At 43.7% G+C, this 23806-nt stretch overlaps 1 protein-coding gene across 1 annotated transcript in view; it reads right to left on the bottom strand.

Moving 5' to 3' along the window:
* Window positions 1-9364: 9364 nt before the first annotated feature.
* PPP1R17 (protein phosphatase 1 regulatory subunit 17) overlaps window positions 9365-23806 on the bottom strand; it is a 20526-nt gene continuing 6084 nt past the window's right edge. The window contains exon 4 of the mRNA XM_039712415.1: window positions 9365-11205. Within this exon, the coding sequence (XP_039568349.1) occupies window positions 11126-11205 (80 nt within the window). The 3' untranslated portion in view covers window positions 9365-11125. The remainder of the gene's footprint in view (window positions 11206-23806) is intronic.

Raw genomic sequence — 23806 nt, 5'->3', positions numbered from 1 at the left:
GAAAGTGTAAATCATTGTGCGAGGTGGGTGAAAATTTATTGCTGGCCTTCCCACATGAAAGTAAAATGCTCCTGATCCTCTTCCTGCAGGGCAACTATAAAGAACATGTCCTTGAAATCAATAGAGGCCATAATTTCATGAGCCTCTTCTTGTATAGTAGCTATCAGCTCAGCAATATTTGGGACTGCTGTTGTGAGAAGCCCCAAATTTGAGTTAAGTTATCAATAGTCCACTGTAAGTCTCCAATTGCTATTTGGCTTGCGGACTGGTCAGACAGGAGGATGGTAAGGAGAATGTGTTGCAATCACTATTCCTCTTTCTTTCAAATCTCCAATAATTGACGGGATTCCTTCACTGTCTTCCAAGGGTAAGGGGTAAGGTTTGACATTGGGTACTAGGGAGGGGGGAAAAGCAGGGGTAGAACTTAATAGCAGATGTTTGGCTTCCATCCCAAAAGCCATAATATTCCTTCTTCATTAGTCCAAGACCCTCCCTTTAGGTTGTCCAGCTCCAGTAAATCTGTAGGAAATTTACCCAAAAATCATTAGAATTTCTACTGCTTTCTCCTCTCTTGGTAACCAGCATCTTACCTTTGCTGTTTTCTGGGGTTGTGTGTATCCAAAATTATCCACAACAAGTATACCTTTACGTGAGGGAGTGATTCCACATGAAGAGACAACTTCTATATTTTAAGGGAGAGCATTTGAGCACCAGTACCTACTAGAAAAGTTACAGGGATTTTTGTGGGGACCAATAGGACAAGTGATTAATAAGTCTTCTCTGGAGTTTTTGGTAAGCTCTTTGTCATCTGGCTTACCTATTGGGGGTGAAGATAGAAGTTTCCTGTCACATCCCCTCTTCTGTGATCCCTTGAGGGAACAGCTATAGCAGGAACAGATTTTAATGCTATCTGTTCTTTTCTGACCATTCTCAAATTAATACCTCTAATTTGTTAGTGGGTTGGCCATTCATTAGGGTTTTTGGGATCCCTTTTTGTAAGCTCATATTCCACATGGTATTTATTTTTCTTTGTGTTCTTCCCCTGTGTTAGCTCTTCCTCCTTGCCCAGGGGAGGATATGGCCTTTTGGAGTCTTACTGGAGGCACAGTTATTTTGCACTCAGTGTGCTGAATTGATTTAAAATCAATTGCACTTGAAGGTATTGGGTCATATTTTCTTCCATAATTAATTTATTCTTGTGCCACCTACCCCTAGGTCCAAATTTTACTTCTTTCTTAGTTATGGTTGAGGGTAATAGCTGCCTCCAAGGTGGTTACAGCTCTTTCCCCTTTCATGAGGCTTTCTATTTGTCCTTTTAGCTGGATGCCTATGGCTTTCATAGCTTCAGGGCAGCCTCTCATAAGAGGTATCATTATTTCAGGGTCCACAGTCATCATCATAGGGGATTCATATCATGGTGTTAACTCCCTATCATGCATCATTTGTAAACAGGCAGCTTTTTCATGCTTTCTACAATGTGATTAATGTTTCCCATTATAGCCAGGGGATCTCCTCTCTCCAGGGAGTTGAATCCACCAGCCCAAAAAACTGCTCTTTGGGCAAGAGATCAGGATAATTTCCTGCCCTGCCAGAACCTTTCTGTCTCTTTTTCTGGTAAGAGAATTTGGTCACCCCAAGAAAGAGAGACTCTCCAAACACTCAGTCTCAGATTTTTTAGGGGTTTCGCTATATTCCTTTTCTAATTCAACCAATTCAGTAGCCATATATGGGATTTCTTTCATGATTATACATAGCAGCAAGGCGAGGTGGTCAATGCCACTACCTTCCCTGCAAGCATCCTCGGAGGGAGAACGTTTGGGCAGGCAAAGAAAAATCACGCACTCAAGCACACCACAGCTAGCAGGCAGGTGTGACACAGGAGAATCTTCTGTATGGGGCTCCAGAGAGAGTTTATTAAAGTGCAGTGCTGAAGGGGTCTAGAAACAGAAGACAATGGACCATGGAGGATCCAGGGTATAAATATGCAAAAAAGGAGGTGGAGCAAAGCATTGGGGCCAATCAACTGAGGTGTGGTACAAAGGGCAGGAGCCAATAGGGAGTGCCAGGGTAGACAGGCAGGGTTACATTAACCAATGGGAAAATGTTGGCATCTTATTGCAAAGGTTTCATACCTTCTCGGTGGTTTCTCACGGGCAGCTCCTCACAGCACTGACTCCTTCTTCTCAGCACAGGCAACAAACTCCATCTCCCCTCTCAACCACCCAACCTGCTCTTTTATAATACCCCTCTTAACTGGATCCAGCTGTGGCCTATTAAGAGCAGGCTTGTTCTTAATGCTTGATAATTAGCACAGCTCTAACTCCTTAGGGGCCAGATTACCTTCCCTACTTGTCTATTCTCCTACCTTCTATCTAACCACAGGGAAACAGGGAGTGGGGAATATTCTAGAACATGACCATATAGGGGTTAAAGATGTAGGGACAGCCAATGGGGAATACAAAACTGGGGTAAAATAGCATAGTATTGCAGTGCACCATGGGGGAAGCCTTTTGTTTCACCCTAATGTATGGGGATACCCAGAGCCTATCATGTATCCCTGCAGAGCATTGCCACTGCCCTTTTCCCAATAGGCTCCTGGGCCTCCACAGTTATGTAAGGTGTGTCATCATCCAGACTCATGTGTTCTACTTTATTTAAGGGACAAAGTGAGACTGGCAGCTTCTCTGATTTATTGCACTAAGATTCTAAGTCAGAGAGGGGATGTGTTTTTTTGGATAGCTCCAGCTCTAACTCCCTTTTTGTTTCACTTGCTAGTCTCGCATGCAGCTCCTCTCAAAGCACATGGGTGGTAGCTTTCAGATTTCTTATCTCCTCCTGGAGGAGACAGGTGTTAGACTCATCTTCTTCTAGTTGCAGTTGTGACACTTTAACCAAATGCTGTAATGATGCAATAATTTCCACATCAACTTTTTGTTGGTGTTCATTGCGTGTGTTCAACTGCAGCTAAGACAACAGCACGTAAGATAGAACAAACAATAGGTTTTCCTTTATCTTTTTTTTTACTTTTGTGCCTGCATGCAGAGCAGAGATTAGCTCAACAATTTCTTGGATATTACACCAGTAATTTTGTGCCCATTCCTGGAGGAGACAGCTTGGCACCAAATTCATCCAATAACCTGACCAGAGCTTATGCATTATGTTTTTCTGGAGGGTACCTTGTGTAATTTCTAAATTAACCTTTATCTCTGGAAAAATATTTTACAAAATTGCATCATGAAGGTGAAGTGATTGTTTCTGGAGAGTACCAGCAATCATCTGTATAAACTACAGGTAATTTTCAAATTTCAATCCTTCACCCTAGAAAGACACCTGGTATACATTTAATAAAAACCACACACACAGGGGTGATCATTCCTGAGGGGCACCTTGTTTGAATTATTTTCCACTGTCCCACTTCTTGTGCCTCAGGAGGACCTTATTTTAAACACTTAGCCATTGTAATACACCTCACTTTTGAGGGGCACCTTGCATTAATTTAATCAAAAACCAAACAGCTATAATGTCTTATGAAGCACTTTAATTACAGAAAAAAAGAAAAAAGAAAATAAAAGAGTCATAAGGGTATCTTGCTTTGTTTCTCTAACACAAAATGATCAATCATAAAAATTAGCAATTTATTGATTTTCTGGAATCAGCACTTGAGTTTTAAGGGATTTGTGCCCTGTGATGAAATGTTACAATTCATTTAATTATGGAGGAGCCCTGTGAGTTGCAGAAACAATTTCAGGTTCAAATATTCCCCAAAACATAATTAAAACATAAAAGAATTTACATGTTGGTACCAAAAAAAAAAGAAAAAAAAGATATTTTCTTTATTAATGTAAAAGAGGCAAAGAGAGAAAAAGGGGAAAGTAGAGAAAAGTTGGAAAAAAGCTAAGATTACAAGCCTAGGAGAGTTTACCAACCACACTTGTTACCTTTCCACTGAGGGGGGTGGTGGGCAAAGAAGTTTTTTGCCCCTTTTTTTTGTCTCTGCTACTTGGAGGAGCTTATCTGCTTTTCCAGTATTGAGGGTTAGCAGCTTGGCTGGAATGAAGTCACCTTCTGAAAAGTAGATGCAGCATGTATCTGCAGCTGACTTTGGTCCACTCTTGTTGCTCACACCAGAGAATGCAGGAGCAGAGGAGGGATTCCACAAGTCAAGTGTGTCACTGTAGGTTACTGTTTTCCCCAGGCAGGAGCATTCTAAGGCTCGGTGTCATATCAGCTTTTGGAGGCTTTAGGTTCTTTTCCAGCTGTGAAAAAACCTGGATGGCAGGGAGGGGGCAGGGCTGCAGAGGGGGGATGTTGTTGGCAGCTCCATCAGGACGGGGGGGGAGGCAAAGGCCAGAGTTTCTGTCATTCTCTTCCTCCTCCCTAGTTTTGCACAGGTTTTGCCTTCTTTTTTATGGACCTCAAGGTGGGCTGCTCATAGTATTCAGGTGTTCAAAGACATAATGATAATGATGAAGCACTTTTTGAGGCATTATTTTTACTATCAGATCCTTACAACTCTATCACAGCAGCTCCCTACCGTACTGTGCCCGGCAAGGGTGCCGGAGCCAGGGTAACTCGGCGGGAGCTTAGGCCACCTAAGCAAGCTATAGTGATTTTCAGCTCTTAGTGATTATCAGCTCTCAGTGATTTCAGCTCTTTAGCTTGCTAGGTGCCACAGCAGCAGACGCAGGGAGAGAGAGGAGAAGGCTGTGTGGGGTTCCGCAGGATTCTTTATTCTTCGGGTGTTCCGCAGAGGTTCCCAGTGACAGCTCTTCTGCCGAACCAGGCAGAATTAGCGGTTTTTATACCCTACAGAGGTTTTGAAAACTGTCCTATAGTAAGGGTCAGGGGAAAGTGACCTATGGGCTTACAGAGAGATAAGCAGGGTCCGAAGGAGGAAGAGAGGGGCTGCTAGGGTCCAGTCATGCTGACTTGGCATTTCCTAGCTCAGGCCTCTGACCGCCAAGGCCTCGCAGGCCTTGAGCCTGCTACAGAACTCCTTGCTACGAATATTAAAAACCTCCTATTTACTTAATTGATCAAGTGAAAAATTACTTTTAATTGCTCATGTTAGTCCTGGGTGGAAAAAAAAAGAGAAAATGCTGAATTGGCAGGCTGTGAATATGCCATTTTTAAAGGAAGCAGCAGCATTCTCCTGTCTGGGTTTCAATTTCATCAATACAGGGATGATAAATTAGGCTGCTGTGCCATTAGAGATGTCACTCAGACTGTAACTCCTCTTTGCCAAGCAATATACAGTTCTAGGCTCAAAGGAGGCTTTTTTTTTTTTTTAAATTTTCCATTAAACTGTGTCAGCATTTCCCAGGCTTGGAAATTTCAGAGCAGTAAAGTCAGTCACATTCTATCTGTGTTCCTGCTTAGTGTTGTTAAGCCCCTTCATGCCTAAACATGTCGATTTCATGGCTAATCCATTGCTGATGTTAATTTGAATCTTTTCAGGACTCCACACTTCACTCTTGCTTATTGTGCTGTATTGGGTCTGGCTGAGATAGAGTTCATTTTCCCTTAGCAGCCGTCACAGTGCTGTAATTTGCCTTGGTAGCAAGAAAGGTGTTGATAACACATCAGTGGTTTTGCTACTGCGGAGCAGCACTGTTCTCTCTCATGGTACCTTATCAAGGGACTGGGAGTGAGCAAGATCCTGGTAGGGGACACAACTATGCCAAAATAGCTGACCCAAATAAACCAAAGGGATATGCCATACCATATGATATCAGCTCAGATATAAAAGCTATGGGAGAGAGGAAGAATGGGGGACATTTGTTATATCACTTTTGCCTTTTGAAGCAACTGCTCCAGAATTGTGTGCTGAAACCCTGCTTCTCAGGAAGTGTCCGAGGTCACACCACTACAATATTTTTGGCATCCAGTGTGTGCTGTGAGGCAAAAGCAGTAATATATAAATATACATATTTATAAATAGTATTTATCAAGTAGCAAGCTTCTTTGTGGGACATGGAGTTTGTCAGCTGCATTGCTTCTCTCTCTCTTTTGAGTTTGAGAACATGTTAATACAAACAGTGGCTGTGTGCTTTTCCTTTACACTGATGATGTAACACTTGTTATGCTGGGGGAGCTATCTTCTGTGGATGATGAAGGAGTACACCTCCTTCTCCCTGCCCGAGACTGATTTGAATGCATTTATAATGCAATCTTCCACAGTCTTTGCTCATCCTTATGTAAGCAGCTTAATACTGTTAATAATATCAACTAATACTGCTGGTTCACTATGGAGTTTATGGAATCTGGTGCCATCCTGATGTAAGAGAAAACAAATTTTATTAGGAGATAGTGAAATCTGCACTGAGGCATTCAATTTCTGGGTGGCAAGGTGCATGGAAGGATTTGGGCATGTTTCTAGGGCAATTATCACCTACCATCACCTGGGGGTTTACACCTGAACAGGTGATCAACCCTGACAAGCTGGCCTATCAACTGATAGAAAGGTGTCTTGTCTAGCCCAATGAACACTAGCAGCTTCTCACCCTGTACTGGGGCCTGGCCTGTGCCTACTGAACCACAGTTCTGTACTCTCAGAGGACTGTAGTTATAGCAGGAACCCAAACTGCATTTGAGGACACTATAACTGAGACAGACTCAAACTACAGTAACTAAAGTTATTACTCTAGTAATGGAAAAAAAAATTGACAAGGTAACAGGCTCATACCATTGATTAGTAAGGGAGGAAGAAGAAGAAGAAGAAGAAGAAGAAGAAGAAGAAGAAGAAGAAGAAATAGGAGAGGAGGGGTTAGATGGAAGAAGCAGATCCTTCAATAGCAGGTCCTTCAACACAGAAATTGAAAGGAGTGAGGCAAATCAAACAGGAAACCCAAGTTACTCTGACTTCATCAGAACTTTGAGACTTGAGAAAAGACTACAGTCACCAGCCAGATGAATGGATTTCTTCGATGCTGGGATAATGGAGCCAACACTCAGCAGTTAGAAGGTCATGAAGTCCAACAGCTGGGATCCCTTGCTAGAGATTGGGAAGTTGAAAGAGGAATTGGAAAAGAATGAGCAATTTTCAGCCTCTGTAGACAGCTCCTCTCAAGCGTGAGGGCAAGATATTAATTTAAGGAAGATCTTTTAAGATCATTTATGGAAGCTCCACTATTTGATATCGAACAGGGTAGAGCTCCAGAACACCTGCAATGTCTTGATGATATCATTGTGTGGGGCAATACAGCAGAAGAAGTTTTTGAAGAAGGAAAGAATAAAAAATCCAAATCCTTCTGAAAGCTGTTCTTGCCATAAAACAAAGTTAAGGGAACTGCACAGGACATCCAGTTCTTGGGAATAAACTCCTCAGGAAAGTGGACCACCACAGCTGAAGTTATCCAGTATCTGAGAGAATTAGCAGTGCTGGAAGTCATCTATAGAAATCTGAAAAAGGATAAAGTCCTTAAAGATACAGAGGCTGTCCCTTGCACAATGGCCATGTGGAGGAAGGCGGTTCAAAGAGCCCCTGCATCATATTTCAGCAGCTTCATATCATAGTATTACCTGCAAATGCATACATCAGCTGTAGAAATTGAATCTTCTTGGTCTGAAATGCAGCAGAAACTCTGCATACTTTCACATACCTATGAACCAGCAGCCCAGTTTTTAGGGGCAGCCCAAGAGATTGGTTCTGTCCTGCCTCAGTCAGAGAGAAGGGAAGCCCCAGATGGAGGCCAGATAGCTAACTCTGTTTCTTTCTTCATGACTGGGGCTTCATGGCCGGGAAAGCTGGTGTGGCTGGTGTGGATTTCTCCTTCCATGAGGAAAGGCAAACCCATTTGTGGGATTGTTTTTGCCCAAGGACCAGGGTGTATTTGGTAGGTAGTGTGGAAGAGTTGGGAGACCTGCTGTGTGACTCAAGGAAATTTAACCTTGTGGGAAAAACAATCTGTGGCATAAATTATGTGTTGCAGGAAGTAAAGTAGCAGGAATGACTTGAACTGATGAAGAATTAATTTTGTGATGGGCAAGGAGGATGCAATGATGACTCGAGCCAGGCCAGTCTTCATTCCCAGTGATCAAGTATGCTTCTTCTCCTGTCTTGACTACCCATTCTGATTGAATGGAGCCCAAGTGATGGATCTGGAGAGATGGAGGAAGCCCATGAAAAGGGAAAGTAATATCAATCTGTTAAAGGACAGGGGTAGTAGTTAATGAAAGTGTATATTGGGTATAGAGATGGTGTAAGGATGTAGTTAAGTTGTAAGCATGGGTAAAAACGGATTCCAGTAATGAGAAATACAATGGAGGAGTTGGAAGATATATAAATTATGTGAGATCTGAGGAGGATGCAAATAGTATGAAATAAGGGGTGGAAATTGTATTGGGGCTGACAAAAATAGAGTTCATTTTCCCTTAGCAGCCCCAGCAGTGCTGTGCTTTGCATTGGTAGCTGGATACGTACTGGTAACACACCAGTGGTTTTGCTACTGCTGAGCAGCACTGGCACAGCATCGGCACTGTCTCTAACATTGTCTCGCATGGCTCCTATCAAGGGACTGGGAGTGAGCAAGATCCTGGTAGGGGACAAAACTATGCCAAAAGTGGCTGACCCAAATAAACCAAAGGGGTATTCTATACCATATGATATCAGGTCAGATATAAAAGCTATGGGAGAGAGAAGGAATGGGGGACATTTGTTATGTTACCACTTTTGCCTTCTGGAACAACCATTCCAGAAGTGTGTGCTGAAACCCTGCTTCCTGGGAAATGGCTGAATATTGCTTGCTGATGGGAAGTAGGTATTAATTGTTTTCCCTTTTTCTTATGCATGTGTAAACTTTTGCTTTTCTTTTTTTTTTTTTTTTTTTTTGTTCTTGCTTTTTAAACTGCCTTATCTCAACCTACTAGTTGTTTTCCATCTTATTTTCTCTCCACTGTCCTGGCGTAAAGGGGAGTGATAGAGCAGACTGGTAGGTATCTGGCATCTAGCCAAGGTCAACTCACTACACATGCACTGAAAATATTCACCAACTTCACTGGCAAAGGTAGACCTGAGTCATATTCTTGTTGTGTACTTGTTGTGACATACTTTACTGCAGAGGCAGTTGGGGGTCTGATGGCTTGACCTTGACGCCGCAACCTTCCCAGAGAGAGGTCCCACAAGAGAGAGCTTTCTAGGAGTCTTAGGCAGTCCTTCAGCTGCCAGGTAACCTCAGCAAGGGGTAGGCATCTCACCTCAGCTCTTAGAAGTGATTTCAGCTCTTAGTGATTTCAGCTCTGCCTTGCGAGGTGTACCCTGGCCAACACAGGGACAAAGAGACAGGAGCACTGTGTTGTTGTTCCACAGAGATAGCCTTTATTCCAGCACCTTGCGAAGGATGCTAGTGATGGCAGCTCCCTCCTGAACAAGGCAGAAACTGGGGTTTTATGGGAAAAGCAGGGGTGGTACAAAGGGGGAAAAACCAATCAGTCCCAACAAATCTACATGGGGTTCCAAAGCATGCTGGGAACTCACCATGACCACGGAGGATTTCTCAATCCATGAGACTTTGGGAAGCTCTTATCATAGCCCATTCAAGGGATATTTCTCCAAGGGAGAGGGCTGTCACGTCCATCTGTTTCCACACTTTACTGTGGATCTTATATTATGTTGTCACTTGAACTATACATGATTTATATTTTAAGTATTATCTCACTGATAGATTAATAGGATAACAACTAGTACACTTTCTAAGTAAGAGGTATCCCATTAATCATATAGTGGACCTCTTGTGCAATTTAACATGCAATTATTTATTGTAAGCTCATTGATTACATTTTGAGAGTATACATTCACATATATTTGTGAATGGACTGTATTCTCATGAAAGATGTTGGGTCAGTCACAGTGGCAAATGGAGTCCAAACTAATAGGGTCCTCAGCTGTCTGTATAAGTGACTTAAAAAGATAACTAAATTCTGTCCACCAGGCTAGATAATCTTCAATCTCTTTGCTTAGTTCCGTAAGGGTTCATCTGGCAGTGCTACTCCATCTATCCCAGAGTATTAAGGTCAGCAGACAGTGTCCAGTTCTATCTTTTTTTGGGTAAAATATTCTACCAATACCCATCTCTCTACAAATGCTGTAGCTGTCTGTGAAAACAATTCTTATTTGAATCATTGAGGTAAACTATTTGAAAAGTCACAATGCTCTTCCACCTTGCAGTAAGCATATGCCATTGAGAAACATTATTCCTTTTATTCAAGTTTTACCTTCCTGCTGTGAGTTTGAATCTTTACAACCTCTCCTAACTAATTCAATTTAAGAATTGAATCAGAATTCAATTTAAAAAGCAGATGTGAAAAGAAATTATTTGGAGCAAAAGGATCAACTATCCAACAATTTTATCTTTCACCAAGCCAGTGGAGACAATTACCTGCAGGCATTGCACTTCCCTAGTGTTTCTCCTCTGAGATCTCTGCCCTGCATCCTATTTGATGCATCTGTCAAGGCTGAGAGCCCTTAGGTGTAATTTTAATTCTAAAATAAATTTATCTTTTCCTCCTTACAGACACAAGTCATGAGCAGATACAGGCAGATGAAATTTTTGCTTTGCATTTCAGACACTCTAGAATTGAATCCTGACCCTCTCACCTTCTTCATCTATCCCATCAGCTCTGCACATGGGAATTTTCACTGTGGTCAGTGTTATTTCAGGAAAGGAAAGTTGGACAAATGAGGTCAAGTGTCAGGCAAAAAAAGCAATTTGAATCACGAGCTGATGTTTTACTACTCTGCATTACCACTTCTAGTGCCAGGTACTGCATGAGTACCACACTGCACAAAACCAGATCTGACCTGAGGTGGATTCCGATGTTGTGGTGTGATGTCATGGCTTGCCTCAGTTTGCCAATATTTCTCATTGGCAAAAATGCTAGGAAGCCACTTGTAGTAAACTGACAGAATCCTTCAAACCCTGTGTAACTGAAATTTCTGCCATTCATGTCCCATGATGCTTGCTAGGAATTATGAGATGCAGATAAGCAGATAAGCACTTGATGGTAGTTTAAATTCAAGTGTATAACTGAGAAAATTATTTACAAATGTGAAAGATCTTTTTTAATGTGTTGCCACTTTGAATGACCCATTATTATTTGCACTGTATTATTGAAATACCACTGTAATCTAACTGTGGATTATGTCTCCATCTTTTTCTTCATCTTCCATAATCACTGTTTGTTCTTCTTCTGTAAACAGCTTAGTGTCTTAAAAAGAGAAGAACACAAAAAACAAACAACAAACAAACAACAAAAAGGTGGAAAAGTGAGTTGATTTAATATACTACTTTCTAGAAAATATCAGGCAGAAGAGAATTTTTCAGTTCTCCCTTATTTCTTGATTTTAATATCATTTTCCAACATCATGTGAATTACTCCTCATTTCTTTCTGGCATTTCAGTCTCTTAATACTTACTGAACTAGAGTGGAATCACTGCATTTTTAGCTAAAATTATTAAGTGTTCTTAAATCCAGTATATTTTTGCTACCTGTAAAAAGAGACTGAAATTTCATTTGGGAGCCTGTTTGTTAGAAAGGTTTGGGTAGCTAAATAAGGGAAAGAGCTTGCATGATGAAGCAAATACTGTAATTAATCTTTGTAACAGAAACAGCTTTTATGGACATGTATGTTTTCTCTATGTATATAGCATATTACTGAGATTTTGCAAATGCAGGTGAAACAAGAGACATGTTTAAATACCCACATGACAAGTGCCATCTCCACTGAAATGATATAGCATCAATAAATTGCAAAAGTTACTGAATGACAAATAATGCGAAAATAGACTTGGATTGTAGATCATACCTCCCACAAATCTGTCACTTTTCCTTTCTCTGTGTCTCTCTTTCTCCTTTTCTCTGTTAAACCAGTAAGTCTGTCCTTTGAGGATCTGGGGCTTTTATATTATACCAAGGTATAACAAATTTCCTCATTAAAAAATGCTTTCCTCATTAAAAAATAAGTAAGAATGATGCAAGAACAATGCACTAGGTACAAAAAATTTACCTATGCTGCCCTTCAAGTTAGCTCCTGCTTCATTTATATGCAGTTCTTGTGAACTAGCTGGTTTCAACAATGCTATGAGATAAACTGAAAGGCATAAATTAGTAACATTCATTTATGCCTTTCAGTTAATTTGAAACACAAAGGACTTCATTTGTTTAAGGAGCAATTAAGTAACTCTTGTTAATTGCAAAGAATGATGCCATTTTATGGAGATGGATGTAAATATTCCTCACACAGATTTATATCCCTATAGGCAACCTAGGCAAAAATAGTCAAGGGTTTTTTTCCTGATGCCTTTCAGGTGTGGGTTGTGTGTGCCACAAAGGGGAGTGGGGGTTATTTTTTGTTGATTTTTACATCCTGGGCCATTTGAGGGACAGGGAAAACATAACTAATATGTGCTTAAAATGTACCTTCAAATGCATGATGAAATTCAATCTATGTGCATTTGCTATTGAGAGAATGACAGAAACTAATGCAATTTTCAGTTGTTTTCAGTTATACCTCTATGACACTTTGTTGCCTACTGTTGAAGCCACCTCTGAACACTTGGCATGGAATCAAAGCAGCCTGCTAAAATGCTGCCTCTCTGTACAGAGCTTTTCAGATCCTGTATTCTGGATCTGTTTTCAAGTGAATAACTGTCTGTGGCAGACTGGTGCCTGTTATCAGGCAAAATAACCTATGTATTTAAATGCCTGAATTTCATTCCCTTCCTATTCTAAGGATGCATATTTAATTTTCAAGATACAGCCAACGTACATCATTCTGGCAGCTGAAATTCAGCAGTGATGGCTCCATGATTTGCTATGAAAAGCCTTTGGTTGAAGGCTGGCCCAATATTTGCTACTTATTTACTTTCAGATATATTCCATCTCGTAGCACACACAAAGAAACTAAGCTTTTATGGAACTGCTGTGCAAAACAGAACCTGAATTATAGACTTGGAGACTTGAGAAGACCCAGCAGAATTATGTGAGCTAAGTAAATATAGAGAAACCTTTCTTTCCTGTCTCCTTGTTATTAGCCTTACTGAAGTAAGCAGCACTCAGTGCTACATGGTATTGATGCCTTGGAGTGGCTACCTAGAACAGAAACTAGACAGAGTTAAGAGAATAAAGTGGGTATTTTTTAAAGGCCTTCAACAGGCCTTGGGCAGTGTAAAAGCCTCGCGGAGGCTTTTACATCCGCCCAAGATGGATGGCGGCACAGGTTTTTCAGGCAGATAGAAGTCTGTTTGCATATCAGGGGTTAATTCTCCAATTAAAACTTCAGGTAATGAAGCCATATTCCCTCAGTTTGCCCCTTCCCAATTCACTTTTGTTTATACTTTTCAGGGCCTGAGGCTGTGGTGTGTCCTTGGATCACAGGCCCAGAGGGATTATTTTGTCTGAAATGTAAAGACAGTTAACTACACTTTATATGCAGTTTAGAGCTATGCACTAATGTGTCAGAACCCAGGACATTCCTCTGGATGCCCTGGATGGCTCAAAGCCCTGGCAGGGGCTTGGAGACCCTGGCATGAAGCCAAAGACACCTGCGAATTCGATCTTAACCCACAGAGCAAATTACCAACCTTATATGAAGAATTACAAGTCACAAAAGTTTAAGTAGCATAATAGTAGTTGTCGCAGCGTGAAAGGTGAAATTTGTCTGAAATGTAAAGACAGTTAACTACACTTTATATGCAGTTTAGAGCTATGCACTAATGTGTCAGAACCCAGGACATTCCTCTGGATGCCCTGGATGGCTCAAAGCCCTGGCAGGGGCTTGGAGACCCTGGCATGAAGCCAAAGACACCTGCGAATTCGATCTTAACCCACAGAGCAAATTACCAACCTTATATGAAGAATTACAAGTCACAAAAGTTTAAGTAGCATAATAGTAGTTGTCGCAGCGTGAAAGGTGAAATTTTGAAGAATTTTACTATGAGGGTCTAGGGGTACAAGATGGAGGGATTTGGGTGTTGTCCTGCCCTTCTTCCTTCTTTCTAGCCTCCATCTTCTTGGTGGTGCTAGCACTTTGGGCTTGGTTTAGACTAGAAAGTCACTGTCTAACATAGGTGATAGGTATTGGAAAATAACTGTAAATATCGAATATGTGGTTTGTTGTATAAAAGACAACACCAGCCCAGAGGTGGCCAGAGTGTGCCTCAGACCGACCTGCAGAACAGGCCAGGCAGGCCAGACCTTGGCAGGCCAGACAGAAAATGTTTTAGATAAATAATAAACAATGCTGAGAACGACAGCCGAAGACTTCTGATTTCTTGTCACACAGCTGGGTTGGAGAAAAATACTTTTGACACACCTCGGGATCATCTCAACCAGGGAGGGAACCCAAGAGCTGGCGTCCCTGGGTGGGTGAAGCTCAGAGGTGAGCCGCTGGCAAGCAGCCAAGCCACCAGACACTGAATTCCAACCGAAGAAAAGGCACACCACCAGAGAGAAAAATCCCAGGAAGAACAACCTGACCCTTGCCGAAACAAATCACCTCAAGCACGGCCCGGACGAGAGGAAGACCAAGGCACCTAGGAATACTCACCTGTGATCTCCTGGCCAGGGACCAGGACTGTTATGAATAAAAAGTTATCAATATTTTTTAAGATTGCAGAGTTAAACAAGTTGAGCCAGTTGCTGTTAAATTGAAGGTTACCTGCATGTTGTACCCACCTATTGTTAAGAGTTCTTCTTCAATTACCTGTTACTGGTTGGTGATTAGCCATTGTCCCCCCTGATGCTTGCCAGGGAGTGACACCAGACCCCCCCGCAGGTAGCAAGGGGGGAGTGGCATCAGAGCTAGTATGCAGATGAGAATGCATTTCACCAGATTTTGCAATGTTCAGGAAAAAACCCCTAAAAACAACAAGCCAACATGGAATTAAGAGACCTAAATGATGTCTAAAGATGAGGACCTTAATCCAGTATCTGCTAAGATCCTTTCACTTCTCACCCTAACCTGAAAAGGTCTTAACTAGAAAGAGGACCGTAAGGACGGAAGCCCCAGCTATGCTTGCAGACCAGCAGATGCAGCTGCATCATCCTCCTCCTCCGTGCCACTCCTGGGAGCACCGGCAGCGTGGGTGCGACCCGTCGGTTTCTCCCCACCTAAGCTGATTCTTTTTAATAAAAACATTAAAAAGGAGAAAGATCTCCTGCCCCGTTTATTTCAACTTGGGGACTCATCCGCGATAGCCACGCCTGAAGAAGACACCGGGACTGGTGTCTGCCCACTGGGACTTCTTCCGCCCACCCTGGAACTGCAGGACAGCTGGCTATCAGGACCAGAGAAGATCAGCTTGGGACAGTGACACGGAGCAGCATCAGACTGGTGAGAGTATCCTGGCGGCTGGAGTGGGAGGCAAGTGAGTGGCGTGTGAGTGAGACGAGGGCCGGCAGCTCGGCACCTTGAAGTGAGTGAGGACCCCTCAGTACTGCGGTTCCGCACCCCCGCGAGGGGGCTGGCCGGGAACAGGGGGAAGCGAGTGGAATTGGTGATTGAGGCGCCTCCAAAGGGGTAAAGAGGACCCCCCTCTGGGCATGTGGAGGAAATAGTGTGTGAGTGGCACGCATCCCAAAAGCCCTGATACAGGTCCTAACAAAGGAAGTTAGCGATTTAGAAAATCAGGTAGTTTTGTTTTTAAGTCCTGATGACGGAGGTCAGGCACAAGGTCTGGCAGAGGAAGCCTATCTTGAGTTTTTTCAAGCCCTGATATGTAAGTCCTGATGGGGAAGGTCAGGCAAACTAAAAATCAGACCATACTTTTGGTTTAAGTCCTGACGAGAGAGGTTAGGCAAGCTCACAAGTCCCAAGAAGGATTCGGGCAAGTCCAAAAGTCCTGCAGGCAAAGTCCCGACGAAGGAAGTCAGGCATACAACCTCAGAGGCCAGGGTCTCGAGGTTTTGTTGGTTGAGTTTTGGCGAAGGAGGCCGAGGTCTCAACAAAGTCCTGACGAAGGAGGTCAGGCATACAGCCTCAGAGGCCAGGGTCTCGAGGTTTTGTTGGTTGAGTTTTGGCGAAGGAGGCCGAGGTCTCAACAAAGTCCTGACGAAGGAGGTCAGGCATACAGCCTCAGAGGCCAGGGTCTCGAGGATTTCTTTGTTTTGTTTGCTTGTTGAAGTCTTGGTGAGGGAAGCCGAGGTCTCAACAAAGTCCTGACAAGAGGAGTCAGACAAACTGGAGTTTCAGCAGAGGAGGCCGGGACTTCTTAAATAAGATATATTTCTTTTAGGGTAAAGCCATCTTTGTGATTTTTTTTGAGGCCGAAAAAATGGGAGGGTATAATAGTAAGAAAAGTGGCCAGAGACTGAAGAATATACCTCCTCATAGTCCCCTAGCTGAACTATTAGAGAGATGGGACTCTATAGAAGCCACAGAAGGATTAGATAAAGTTAAGATGATTCACTATTGTCTAGAAGTGTGGCCAGAATTAGATGTGCAAGAAGGATGGCCAGGGTGTGGAACAAAAGACAAGTGGATGTGTCAACAACTGAGTCAGTACCTGACATCTTGAGAGAATATTGATCCTGAGCAATTGTTATATGCAGCTTGTTGGTTGAATGCTATCAATAATGAAGGAGTGCAAATTTGTAAAGTGCAGAGCAAGAAAGAGGGGAATGAAAGAGGGGATGCTGGAGTTAAAGAGATTGCTAAAAGGTGGGACCTCCTAGACTACTTGCCTCCTGATGCCCCTCCACCTTACAATCCTCTCCTTCGAGCACCTCAAATAGCAGATCCGGCTTTTCCCCCGGTGGCCATGGTGGCCATTCCCTCACCACCTCCTTCGACTCCTTTAGCTGCTTCTGCACCACCACTAGTACCTACTTCATCTGCTGCATGCTCCACCCCTTCTCCAGCTCCACTTAACATGCACCCAAGCTCTTCTCCCCCTCCTACACTGCTGTCCTTCCACCTCCTCCCAGCTGGGACACAAATGCCTCCTTACCTAGTAACCTCTTATCACCAAATATAGCTGTGGACCTACAGCAGGTCCAGGTTAATGCTAATACCCCTCAAATGAGTAATTTTGTGTCTGAAGATGGGCCATACTGTGGTACGTGATCCAGGACCTCCAAGGTAGAGAGACTTTTTCCACTTAGAGAAGTTCCTATGGGAGGAGTAGCAGGAGGTGTTGGTTTTGTGGATGCTCCTCTAACTGCTTCTGAGGTGAGAGGATTCAAGAAGGAGTCAGGGAATGTAGTTGAAGACCCTGTGGCCATTGCCAACCAAGTGAATCAATTCTTAGGTCCAAATATCTACACTTGGGGGGAGATGAATTCCATTCTAAATATATTATTTTCCCCAGAAAAGTTCCGAATGATTAGAGCTGCTAGCATAAGAATTTGGGAAAAAGATAACCGTCCAGGATCCCAAGTGCCATCAGGTGAAGACAAACTGCCACTAGTGGATCCTAATTGGAACCCTAACCAGGAGGAAGGGAGAAAAGCCATGATGGAGTACAAGTCTTTGATAATTCGGGGGATCAGAGAATCAGTTCCCAAAGGAACTAACACAAAATTGGCATTTGAGGGTGCACAAGAGAAGGATGAAACTCCTACTACTTGGCTTAATTGCCTAAAGCGGAACTTCCAATTGTATTCCAGAATAGACCCAGACACCAAAGAGGGTGAAGTGCTACTAAAGGTCCAATTTGTTACTAAATTGGCCTGATATATGGAGAAAACTGGAAAAGATTGAAGATTGGCAAGAGAAAGACATTAATGAGCTATTGAGGGAAACATTGAAGGTGTATTTAAGGAGAGAAGAAGAAAAAAGCAAAGGCCAAAGCAAGGATCATGGTTGCTATAGCTAGAGAAAGTGTAGGGGCCAGCAACTCTTTCCCACAGTCCAAGGTAACAAAAGAGTTGGGGGGGGCCACCATCAGGAGCAGGCAAGGATATGCCAGTACTGTCAGGCACAGGAGGAATGGAGAGGCCTCAAGTCCCTTTGAGTGAAAGGCACTGCTATTACTGTGGAGAAACTGGACCCCCAAACTGTTCAACCTAAAGTTGTGAAACCTTTGCTAGCTGATCAAGATAGCAAAGGAAGCAGCTTTAGAACCAGGGGATCCAGTAAAAGTTTTTAAAGCAGAAACCACACCTGAGGAGGGAAAAAGAAGAGAATAACCCATATTTTGTGAAAAAGAATTAAAGATTTAAAGTTGCATCACGGGCAATGAGGGGAGTGGTTAACGTCAGACGGACAGGTGTTTTTAAACAAAGCACTTGCTTGGACAGCGCTAACAGAACTACATAAATTAACCCACTTGGGAGTCCAAAGACTATGTGATTATTTCCTAAGAAATAACCTGTGCATAAGTGTATATGACCTAGCAAAAGCAATTACAAAAGTGTTTAATTTTCCAAAAAGTGAACCAGAAGGGAATGGTGAATACCATAGACTCAGACCAAGGTCCGCCTTTTGTGGCCCAAACATTGCAAAATATAATTGAAGCTTTAAGAATAAAATGGAGATTACATACTCCGTGGCACCCCCAGAGTTTTGGGAGGGTAGAACGAATTAACAAAACTCTTAAAAATGTATTGACTAAATTGATTTAAGAAACAAAAATGAATTGGCTAAAGAGTTTGCCCCTAGCGCTCTTGCGCATCAGAACAAGACCCCGGTCTGATTTAGGGATTTCACCCTATGAAATGATGTTTGGACTGCCATTCTTGTTAACACCCTATAGCACAGGAGACCGTGAGGACGGAATCCCCAGCTCTGCCTGCAGACCAGCGGACAAAGCTGCATCATCCTCCTTCTCCGTGCCACGCCTGGGAGCAACCGCAGCATGGGTGCGACCCGTTGATTTCTCCCCACCTGAGCTGATTCTTCTTAATAAAGGCATTAAAAAGGAGAAAGATCTCCTGCCCTATTAATTTCATTTATCATTTAGCAACAGGGAAAGATAAAAAGGCCTTGAGACTTTTGGCTCCAGCGGGAACAATGCTGGAAACGATTTCGCAGAATGCCGCAGGGGATACCTGCGGTCAGCAGGCAGTAGCAATTACTCCCACTAGTCAGGGGGGAGGGGTACCGCCTTGCCAGCAGCAGGCGGCCCAGACTCCTACGGGAGCCGAGGGAGGGAAATTGCCCTGTGATCAGCAGGAGGCAATTCTCTCCACCAGTGATCCAGGGGAAGCAGGAATGCCTCCCACTGAAAATGAACAGGACTATTTACCATCACGTCCAGGGTCCCAGGAGTCCCTTCAGTCCTCAGAATCCCCAGAACACCCAGAATTTCCAGGGTCCTCTGATGCAGACATCCCTCAAACAGTCGCAGGAAAGTCGAAACTAGCCAGTTCCTTCGGTGAGGAGGAAAAGTGGGATCTCGCCCATGAACAGGCTTGTAGTCCCAGACTGAGTACACTAACGGCAGGGGCGGCGGCGGAGGGACTGACGGGGGAGGGTGCCGAAATCACAGGGCCAGAAGGTGACTGGAGGCAGCCTCTCGCAGCGGCGCTGGGCAGCATATAGCAGCCAGGGGCGGCAGCGAAGGCAGCGGCGGGGGACATGAGAGCGGCAGAAGCCAGGGAGGCGACGGCGGGACCATCGGGGCGGGGGATGGAGGAAGTCGCGGGGCCCGAGGGGAAGCTGCATTTCGACCATGCCGAGGCAGTGACAGGCAGTCAGCAGCAGCCCGGGTGGCGCGCAGCGGCCGCGGGGGCGCCTGGGGGTCCCGCGATGGTGACGGCAGCACCGGACAGCCGGCAGCAGCCTGGGACGGCCGCGGCGGCGGCGGGAGGGGCTGCCAGGGCGGCCGGAGCGAGCTGCAAGCGGTGGCTCAGGGCAGCACCAAAAGCGGTGGCGCCGGGAGGGGCCGTGGGAGCGGCCGAGGTGGCGGCGATGACGCGCGCGGCAGCGAGGGTGCGCGCGATGGCGGCGGCAGTGGCGGGCAGCGCCCAGCCGTCTGGGGAGTGCTCGGCGGCTGCGGGGGCAGGGCCGAGCGGAGCCGGGCCGAGCGGAGCGCGGAGCCGCGGCGGCGGCGAGACACAACGGACGCGCGTTGATGTCGCAAAACTCGGAAGCCGGAGCGAGAAAGGCTTTTTCACCTTTCGCGAGCACGGCAGGGGCACCGGTAGTGTGGGAGATGCTCCCGCCGGGTGCGGGTGTTGGCGCGGAGCCAGGGGGGGACAGTCCCCAGTTGAGATGGGGGCTGCGCGGGTCCAGGCAAGGCGGATCCCGAATGGGACCCGGACAGCGTGGATGATCCCGGGGAGGAGGGGGGCGTTCCCAAGGGCGCGGCTGCTTCAAAGCCGGTGAAAGCGGGGCGCGGCCAGGGCGAGGACGTTCCTTTCCCCATCCCCGAGATGACGCAGGCTGAGGCTGTCCCAGAGCAGGCGGAGACGGGGCATGTCAGACGTTTCTCAAAGCACCGCCCTGTCACAGTTGCCAGGCAACCGTAGCAGCCAGCACTTTGCAGCACTCCGAGCAGGCGTTTGGGAAAAAAAAAATCAGGTCAGGAAACTCCTTCAAGGGCAAGATGGAAAACTTCTGAGAACTCTCACAGTGCTTTATCCAGTTTTTTAACAGGGCAACTCCACAGAAAATGCAGCAGATATTATATGGGGCGCTTCACCTAACTCTTCCACAGGCCAGGTCCACAGAATCTTCATCAGAAAAGTGAGAAAGCACCAAGTCTTTGCACAAGACACAGGAAAAAAGAGAACCCTATGCGAGTCAATGTTATTCTAAATATGATATAGATAGAAATCTTACATTGTGAAAAATGCCTCTCAGGGAGGGAAACCATCATGTAAAGATGAAAGTGTTAGTAATGATTCAATTACCTGAGGTGTTTTGGAAGACAGAGCATTTGGGAAATGTCAATCAGATCCTGTTGTGGGGTCATCAGTTGATTCCCCAATGATTCAAAGTTTAATGAATTGTTAGTATTGACTTTATAACCTTTGTTATTTTTAATTTTTATAAATAATGCTGATAGATGGTGATTGTTGTTAATGTTGGATGAATGCTTTGGGAAGGTTGTCTTAACCCCTTCAAGCACTTCTTGTTGATGAGTTGATTTTGTTGTATGAGTCTTCAGATTTTTGTGATGAGAATTGTTGTTGGGGTGTTTTTGTGGTGTTTGCAGCTGGCTTTCATGTGTTTTCCTATCTCTGTGTGATTATCTGCAAGGCACGTGTCTCTTCAGGATCTTGTTCTTCTTTATTTCCTAACTACTCATATGTTTCTGAGGGTTTTTTATCCAGATTTCCAGTCTTGTGGTTCCTTCTAATTATTATTATTATTACAGAAGTACTCCAGCAGAGAATTCAAGAAGTTTGCTGTGTTTGAAGAATCTCTGGCTTGACAGAAACTTCGGAAGGATTCAATTATTTGCTGGTTCAATTGGTTTGTAATCCTAAGGTTTCTTGTTTATAACTGTTGTTTTTAAGAGGCTTGTTTTAAAAATGTGTTAAGTGATTCCCACCAATTAGGGTTTGGGCTCTGGCCAAGCTCTATTGGGATGGTATGATTCATGATCGACTCAGATGTTTTCTGCATCAAAAAGTATTCAAGTCTTTTTGACTTGGTGATTTGACCATCTATGACAGCTGAGCCTATTTTCAGAGGGAGTTTGGAGAGACATGAATCCGGACATGATTTCTCCAGTTTTCTGTTGTTTTAAGGTTTATCAGCTGTCGCAGACTCTGGGATGACAGTTCAGTGTTGTAGTGTTTAGTAATTGTATGATCTTGTATGTGTTATTGATCCCAATGAGTATTGCCACCATTTCTAATATTTCTCCTTCAGATCCCCTGCAAACCACTTCTAGATACCAATGCAAGAAATTCCATTTAATTCTAGTAAAAGATGTTATTAATAGAGTATTCTCTTGAACAGCTGCCCACACAAATACTTTGTTGTAAATGCACCTAAAATGGCAGATGTGTTATCCCTCTTTGTTTTGACCAGCACTCCTAGGACAGTACCTCTCCCTTTTGTGTGGTCTGAGAGATTTTCTGTCACAAATAAAAGCAAGTCAAATGTACCATGTAAAATGAAGAAAATTAATGTATCTACTGGGTGGCATGTGGTCCAGATGAGAAGCAGAATCAGTTTTACACCTTGGGAGCACCCAGTCCAACTGGGAAATGCAGTTAAAGAAGGGGGCCTACTAAGTTAGTTATCTGAAATCTCCTCTACAAGGGTCAGGCTTCTAAATGTATTCAGCCTTCAAACTTCTACTGAAGTGGCACAGTTAATGTTATGCCATGTGCATACAAATGAGTCATGAGCAGATTTCTCCTTCAGTAGCAAGTTCTCCTTCAGTCAGCCAACACCTTGTCTTTCGGAAGGAATTAGATCAGAAGACAAACTATAGTCAGATTTCTAATGGTCATTTTTTCCATATCACTTGACAGTAAATGGCTTGAAGTTGATCCAAGCCTGTAGTCAGCTCTGGAACACTCTGTTGCCATCCCCCCTTAGCATTAAATAGTCCATTAACTATATTAATGGTCTTCAGGCCTACGGGTTTGAGCTAGAATGTAAATACATGTGTAAATATGGGAATGCAGTTCTTGAAATGTGTCTGAGGTTTCCTAATCAAATGAGAGATAACTTGTAAAATTAGTTTCAAATCCTCATTCTCTCTCATAGCCTAGAAAACCAGTTAAGGCAGCTCCTTTAGAAAAATACCACACCCCTATTGAAAACTTCAGGGTGAGAAGAATCGAAGTTTAACCATTCACCTCTTCCCTCTCCCAACTCAGCTGCAGGAGTTGTCGTAGCCCAAGAGGTATTGCTTAAATCTAGGTGACACCTGACAAATACGTTATTTAAGACAAGTTTTTCTGTCTAGTTTTTTAGCTTTCTAACAGAAACACTCATGTTTTTGTGAGCCATTGTGGTTCTAGAGTGTACCTAAAAATTGCAAGTACTTGCAAGTTCTGTTGGGAAATTATGGTTACATTGTATATTTACCCTCTGTTTTCTTTAGCCAGATCCCTTGGCAGATATTAACAGAACAAGCTAACAGTCCTTAAAATAGATCTGCAGGATGAGTTGCATTTCATAAAACACACAGCTAGGAAAGCAGAGGTAGGGAGGCTAAGTGGCTTTTTAAAACAGCAAACAGAGAAAGACTAACTTACAAATGTTTCCCAAATCAAACATGCTTCTCACTACTTGAAACCCAGAACTTCCAAACTGCATTCAGTAAAGCACATTTTCTTCACAAGTGATCAGAGGCATCATATCAAAGAAAAAAATATTTTCCCAGTGTTATACAAATCACTACCATTTTGACTTCCCGTTTGTATTACCTTTCCATTGTTTTGCATTAAAATGCTGATTTGTCCTTGAAATTGCTGGTGGTCCATGGAAAGTTTATAACATGCATCTCTGGGCTGCATCCCTCTGAGCTTTCAATCCTGAACTCTGCTGGGAACCTCTGGAGTTCATCAGTTAGCAAAGTGATTCATTGGTAATGATCTTGCTATTGATTGTGGTAAGCATCAGAAACACTACTAATATGGGTCCCTCTTAGAGCTGGGGACCTCTGTTTGGGTCTTACATTTAAGCTGTCTCTAGTATCTGCTCTAAAAAGGCTGGTTTGTATGCTATAACTAGGTAATCAGAATTACATAAATGTACTTTTCCTTCATCACTTCTTAATTTAAATAAGAATGGGAATATGTTCATAAAGCATGGTGCAGTTTTATTTAGCATACGTTCCTGAACTCTTACTCCTAAGTTTACCTAAAAAGCAGGTTAGGTCTAGTTGAATGATCCGTGGTGAGGTTTCCCTTCCCTTCCCTTCCCTTCCCTTCCCTTCCCTTCCCTTCCCTTCCCTTC

This window comes from Passer montanus, unplaced genomic scaffold (genome assembly GCF_014805655.1).
Source record: "Passer montanus isolate IOZ18808 unplaced genomic scaffold, ASM1480565v1 scaffold268, whole genome shotgun sequence".
Classification (NCBI taxonomy): Eukaryota; Metazoa; Chordata; class Aves; order Passeriformes; family Passeridae; genus Passer; species Passer montanus.
The sequence above is the reverse complement of the archived record's forward strand: the minus strand, read 5'-3'. Positions and strand labels throughout refer to the sequence as shown.